At 32.6% G+C, this 7,125-nt stretch overlaps 1 protein-coding gene across 1 annotated transcript; it reads right to left on the reverse strand.

Moving 5' to 3' along the window:
- Positions 1–4,571: 4,571 nt before the first annotated feature.
- Positions 4,572–6,836, reverse strand: LOC148689357 (uncharacterized). The gene is made up of 5 exons (XM_088688840.1): positions 6,735–6,836; positions 6,341–6,409; positions 6,172–6,261; positions 5,730–5,792; positions 4,572–4,642 (listed from the first exon to the last, which is right to left on the reverse strand). The coding sequence occupies exons 1-5, from the start codon at positions 6,786–6,788 to the stop codon at positions 4,598–4,600; spliced, it is 321 nt and encodes a 106-aa protein (XP_088544966.1). The 5' UTR covers positions 6,789–6,836; the 3' UTR covers positions 4,572–4,597.
- Positions 6,837–7,125: the final 289 nt, after the last annotated feature.

Genomic DNA, 7,125 nt, shown 5'->3' on the forward strand with positions numbered 1-7,125 from the left:
TCGAAAAGTTTTGTCTCATTACTTGATCTCTGAATGTTTGTTTTTTGCAATTTTTGGCGTATGTGATCTTGAAGCATATATAAATAAGTTTGACGGTTGGATCGTTGAAATTAGTTTTGTAGGATGCGTATCCCATCAAAACGATAAATTCACTAACATTTAAGAGTTTATTTATACTTTCATCAAGTATAACATAAGATTTTGTGGTATCCACTAGTGTAAATATTTCAAATTGAAGATCGAATTCATTCATTGTATTCATATAGGGTCAAGAAGTGTAGCTGTAAAAAATCATCAAAATCGAAGTTAAAATAACCGTTAAATCGTGATTTTTCGTTTATAATCGTTGAAAAGTTTTGTCTCTTTACTTGATCTTTGAATGTTTTTTTTTTTGCAATTTTTGGCGTATGCAATCTCGAAGCATATATAAACAAGTTTGACGGTTGCATTGTTGAAATTAGTTTTGTAGGATGCGTATCCAATCAAAACAATAGATTCACTAACACTTAAGAGTTTATTTATACTGTCATCAAGTATAACATAAGATTTTGTGGTATCCACTAGTGTAAATATTTTAAATTGAAGATCGAATTCATTCATTGTATTCATATAGGGTCAAGGAGTGTAGCTATAAAAAATCATCAAAATTGGAGTTAAAATAACCGTTAAATCGTGATTTTTCATTTATAACCGTCGAAAAGTTTTGTCTCATTACTTGTTCTCTAAATGTTTGTTTTTTTTCAATTTTTGGTGTATGGGATCTTGAATCATATATAAACAAGTTTGACGGTTGAATCGTTGACATTAGTTTCGTAGGAAGCGTATCCCATCAAAATGATAGATTCACTAACACTTGAGAGTTTATTTATATTTTCATCAAGTATAACATAAGATTTTGTGGTATCCACTAGTGTAAATATTTTAAATTGAAGATCGAATTCATTCATTGTATTCATATAGAGTCAAGGAGTGTAGCTGTAAAAAATCATCAAAATTAGAGTTAAAATAACCGTTAAATCATGATTTTTCGTTTATAACCGTTGAAAAGTTTTGTCTCGTTACTTGATCTCTAAATGTTTGTTTTTTGGAATTTTTGGCATATGCGATCTCGAAGCATATATAAACAAGTTTGACGGTTAGATCGTTGAAATTAGTTTCGTAGGATGCGTATCCCATCAAAACGATAGATTCACTAACACTTAAGAGTTTATTTATACTTTCATTAAGTATAACATAAGATTTTGTGGTGTCCGCTAGTATAAATATTTTAAATTGAAGATCGAATTCATTCATTGTATTCATACAGGGTCAAGGAGTGTAGCTGTAAAAAATCATCAAAATCGGAGTTAAAATAACAGTTAAATCGTGATTTTTCGTTTATAACCGTCAAAATTTTTTGTCTCGTTACTTGATCTCTGAATGTTTGTTTTTTGCAATTTTTGGTGTATGCGATATCGAAGCATATATAAACAAGTTTGACGGTTGGATTGTTGAAATTAGTTTTGTAAAATGCGTATCCCATCAAAATGATAAATTCACTAACACTTGAGAGTTTATTTATACTTTTATCAAGTATAACATAAGATTTTGTGGTATCCACCAATGTAAATATTTTAAATTGAAGATCGAATTCATTCATTATATTCATATAGGGTCAAAGAATATAGCTGTAAAAAATCATCAAAATCAGAGTTAAAACAACCGTTAAATCGTGATTTTTCGTTTATAACCGTTGAAAAGTTTTGTCTCGTTTCTTGATCTCTGAATATTTTTTTTTTTGCAAATTTTAGCGTATGCGATCTCGGAGCATATATAAACAAGTTTGACGGTTGGATCATTGAAATTTGTTTCATAGGATGCGTATCCCATCAAAACGATACATTAACTAACACTTAGAGTTTCTTTGGGTTAAATATTAGGCGGGAAATAGATGGATATAGGCTGCAAAATTTCCCAAACATTAGGCGGGAAATGGATGAAACTCTTGAAATATTAGGCGGGAAATTAATTATTATAATTTTTTTATGTGTTTGGTATTTTTATATTACTTGATATTTTTATTTTTAATGTGTTTTATGATTTTTAATCTCAATCTTTGCCTATAATATACTATAAAAATAAATAAATAAATAAAACTTAAAATTTAAAGTTTATATAGAATAATAATTAATAAACAATATATACATATTCATTATATCTATTGCATTTTATAGTAAGTTTTTTTTAGTAGTTTAAAAAATTAAAATCATCAAAATAGCATTTTTCTTATCGTGTCGAAACAGGTTATCCGCGTGTCACTCTCGTGTAAACCTGTTAAGGACCCGTTATTAACGGGTTATTATCGTGTGACCCAATAATGACCCGATTAGTTATCGTGTTGACCCGAAACCCGTTATTTTCGTGTCGTTTACGTGTCGTGTTAACGGATCGTGTAAGAAATTGTCAGGTCTACATGAGACTGTGAGCTGAAAAGGAAAGGTGTGCAAGCCAAGAGCTTGTCACCGAGAGCGAGGGCAAGCAGAAAATAGAGCTTGTCCCTTCGTTAATTAACACCGAGAGAAAATAGCTTTTCCATTTTCTTAGCCAAGAGCAAGAGAGAGTTTTCCCACAAATATGTCGGGGAAAAAAAAAAACTTCGGATCTTCCCACGAGGAAGCCAACCTCTGAGTTCTTATAGAAATAGAAATGGATATAACACAACTCATCATTCCTTTTTCCAATACGCTGAGGGGTGACTTGTATAGATAAAGTGTAAGAGCATAGGAAATAAAGAGTAAATTGTAGCAATAGTTCTTTAACTTTAACTCAATTAAAGCAATGATCCTTTAACTAAAAATCATTTACCATTGGTCCCTCAACTCATCAAAATGTTTAGCTATGGTGCCTCAACTAAAAATTCATTATCATTGATCCCTCAACTTTAATCCAACTGGAGAAATGATCTCTCAACTTGAATCCAATTGAATCACTAGTCCCTCTCAAGTTTAATCCAATTGTAGCAATGGTCCTTCCAACATAACTTATTTTGACAAAATTCTGACGAAGTTGACGAAAATAACTATAGCTACACGTTTTGACGAGGGACCTCAATTGTAACAATGCTCCTTCCAACATAATTTATTTTGACAAAATTTTAACTAAGTTGACGAAAAAAAAATCATAACCATATTTTGATGAGTTAAAGAATCAATGGTAATGAATTTTTAGTTTATAAACTATTGCTCTAATTTAATTAAAATTGAGTGACTATTGCTACAATTTACCCGAAGATAACATCAAAATCTTGCTTTGAGTCGTTGTTGGTACTTCATAATTAGTATCCAGACTCTTTTTATGACTTTGAAAAGCAAAGTTAGTAGTTGTCGGGGTTTGATTGGCGCTGTTTAGATAAGACTTTGCTTTAGCAAAGAAAGTTAAAGTTGTTGTTGGCTTTACGAACGTATTTCTCTACAAGGGGAATTTCACCAATGTTCTAAGCTAGTTACACGTTAAAACCACAAGTCAATCACACATAGTTCGAGTTGGATTCCAATTCTGTACATTCAGTATCAGTGCATTTATCTACATTCAGTATCAGTGCATTTATCTACATTTAACAAAATCATAACCGTTTATTTGATCTAATGGATTCAACTATCCAACGTCAACATATGGATGTTTGAGTAAGACTACCATATCTTTCCCCAACTTTAATGATTACTAGAAAATACGCATGCGCGTTGCTGCGGGAATCATCTGTTCCAGGTGTAATCGGATGAATGAAACACATTTAAATTGAATAAATTCAGCACAATTATGAACAAACAGAGGGATACATGAGTGAATAAGGTCGATAAGATAAGCAGTTTATGCCACCTTGTGCCAAAGAGTTTATGCTAGTATGCCCTCTTATGTTTAAGGAGCAATTGAAAGAAAATAGTTCATGAACGCCGTGCTTCTGCTAGCAAAGTCAGACTCATATCAGGATCACTACAGGTTCTGGGAAAGGATTGCCAAAAGAATGCATGTATAACTTCTCCTACAATTACCTAAATGAATGCATGCATAACTTCTCCTACAGTAAATTTGTTCACCTGAGTCACAATCCCCTCGCAAGGATTGTAAAACTCAAAGCTTACTGTCCAAAACCAAATAATTTGTACCATTTACATGCTTGTGCAACATATGCCTTACACTGGAAAAACATCAAAAATCGAATACAAATTTGTAAATTATGGACGGATTTTGTTTTACATTTTTATAATCAAATCAAGTGGCAGTGTAGCACGTAAAATTACAAACTTGAAGCAGCCAAAGAGAGCAGAAATTAAGATGTAGAGATATCCTCAAACTTGCAATATACTATATGGAAGCTAACCGTAGAGGTTTGTGAAGCAAACTGCGGCATGAGTTGCAGTCAATTGAAGAAAAACGTAGTAGTTTAACTAAAAAATGCATGATGAAATGGATTCACAGTTTTCATGCATGACACAACCCTATATTATTCCATAAGTTAACTTAATATCATTCCACAAAGTGAAATTATAATGCTTACTTGTCGCAGAAAGGGCAATGCCACAAATGAAAGCATATGGAACAACTTAGTAACCCGTAGCATTCATTGCACTTTGTAGCCGATATGTTTTTGCCTATCTGATGGCATCTGCTAACACAAAAAAGGCCACAAAAGGGATGCCAAGTCTACTTTGATTCTTATATCATGCGATAAATAGAACAGATAGATGATGTTTTCCATATCAATAGCATGCTAAGAAATCTAAAGGACACAACACAATAGCTTACTAATTCAAAAGATTAAATGAACTATAAATGGACCAATGGTTAATCGAACAAATTCAATACAACTGAATCACATTCTAATTTTAAGCTAAGCACTATATTGCCAAGAAAAGTGCCCATATTGCTGTGAATGTAAAAAAAAATGAGTTAGCATCCATTGCTCATTTTGCTAAACGTAATGCCTAGAATCTATTCATTTCAAGTAAGTAAAAATCCAGAATAGGGAGGATGGAGACATCGGACGTTGAAAAGTGATTAAATTGCCATCTTAACAATCGACTTAACCTGTATACACCTACAAGTATCAAATTCGATCTTAGATAAAAATAAAGCTGCTGATGAGATAACTGATTCCTGGTGTGAGTCATCCCTTCTACTTTTTATGGCAATGATTACTTACAGTTCTCATGCATACCAGCTCTCAATAGGCTGAACAACACATGGAGGTAAGGACCAATCCAGTCATCTTGAGAAAAGGGGATCCCTGAACCCTCAAAACCCACATACATCTTTTGGCAAGATAAGTCATATTGCCAAAACACAAAAGTAAAAATAATAATAATGTATTGACACATTTAAAAAGAAATTCCGAACCTTTTGTACAATGCAAGAAGGTATGGGAGTACTGAAAAAAAATGTCTATAAGAAGTATTCAATTTTTTCTTTACTATGCCCAATTATGTGGATGTGCATTGTACTGCTATAATGATGACAATTATTTGTCAAATGCAAGTGGATTTCTACCATTTTATCAGAAAATGTTAATATCAAAGGAAAGTAAGCTTGTATGGAATAACAATCGTTTAAAATTAATGACCATATTAAGAACAGAAAAGTTGCAGCAAATAATTGAATGTAATACAATAGACATAGATGAGAGGATTGAGTAATTCGGAATTCTATCATTCAAGTGAAAAAGAAAACATGCATTATAGTTGAAACAACTCTACCTTTACTTGGAGCCTTAATTTCAAGTAATCCATTATCTCACCAAGCATGGCAGCTTTAACTGTCTGCACAAAACAGAACACATAGAATACAGCAGCTTTAACTGTCTACACAAAACAGAACACATATAATACAGATGATAAGTTTCCACACAAAGCAACTAAAACGACGTAATACTTAAGATACATGACTGAAAACGTCAACTTTTCAATTGTTATCGGTATTATATGGACTAAAAGAACAGGAGAAGTAAGACTTTGTGTAGAAGATTGCTTGTATAAACTAAATCCAGTAAATCAGAGAAAAATGTAACACAACAGTACACGACTGGAAAAGAGAGTACAAAATGCAGTATACTGCTTAAGCATGACTCTTTGTAAGATTCTTTTCCCTTCCGTTAAAGTTTGAACAGACCAACATATCACATTAAGGAAAACAAATCACCTTCCCAGCCTTGGCAGCAGCTTGTGCAGATTTTCCATACAATTCTTCTCTAACAGCAAGTTGACCCTTCAATTTCTTATCTTTCAAGCCCTGAAAACACAAAATCCCAGATGCTGTGACAAATAAACATGTATAAGTTTCATGAAAACCCAAAGTTTCTAGGCCATACCTCCAAAATTGCTTCTGCTCCTCTAAGAAACTTCTTCGCTCTCTTATCTAACTCATCAGAAATCTTCTCCTGCAAATTAAGTTACTGCCCATTTTATTTTCTCATTCCCTTTTTAAGAATATTATGTGCACATAAGAGCCTAAAGTTTAGCTCTCACGTTGGTGAGTTAAATAGTGCAATGTACAAAAGGTGAGAGCTTAATCCAGAGCTATCATAACTAAAATACCAAAATATCAAAACTCGAAAATCTCCACCAAACAAAACATCTAAAAAACATATTTTCAATGAGATTGAGTAGAATCATGACTGCAAGCAGATCTTGTGGGACTGCCACAAAAAATATAGACCAGTTGATTTCCGTAATAAAATATAATCAGTTGATTTTCAAGCGTACCTGTTCCATTGTAGGCACAGTGTCAATAGTGCCACCATCTTGTTTCACACCCATTTAGCTTACATCAGTTTCAAATCCTTCAAATGCAAAATGCCCTAAAACTTGATGAGTAATACAAATCAACGACGACATTCAAATTTTATTTTTCCAAAGAAAAAAAAGATAAACTGGTCCATATAAATCTTTTAGCTTGAAAATCCACACCCAAAACCAACCCAATTCAATGGTGAACTTGTTATAAATTAACACTACGATTTGAGGATCACATACCAGCTTAACAGTCACCTCTTCCCCACTGTGTACATTTACACCTAACACCAGACGAGCAATTTCATTACAAAACACATTAAATCAACATAATGAATAATTTTCTAAGGAAAAAAGGATATCA

This window comes from Pyrus communis, chromosome 17 (assembly GCF_041283825.1).
Source record: "Pyrus communis isolate YQ-2024b chromosome 17, ASM4128382v1, whole genome shotgun sequence".
NCBI classification, from domain to species: domain Eukaryota; kingdom Viridiplantae; phylum Streptophyta; class Magnoliopsida; order Rosales; family Rosaceae; genus Pyrus; species Pyrus communis.

Coding starts and splice junctions, on each gene's coding strand:
- LOC148689357 (XM_088688840.1), bottom strand. CDS start 6,788: ATGGGTGTGAAACAAGATGGTGGCACTATTGACACTGTGCCTACAATG. Junction 6,410..6,734: donor CTGTGCCTACAATGGAACAG/GTACGCTTGAAA, acceptor CTTAATTTGCAG/GAGAAGATTTCTGATGAGTT. Junction 4,643..5,729: donor AATTAAGGCTCCAAGTAAAG/GTAGAGTTGTTT, acceptor TTGTGTTAGCAG/ATGCCATCAGATAGGCAAAA.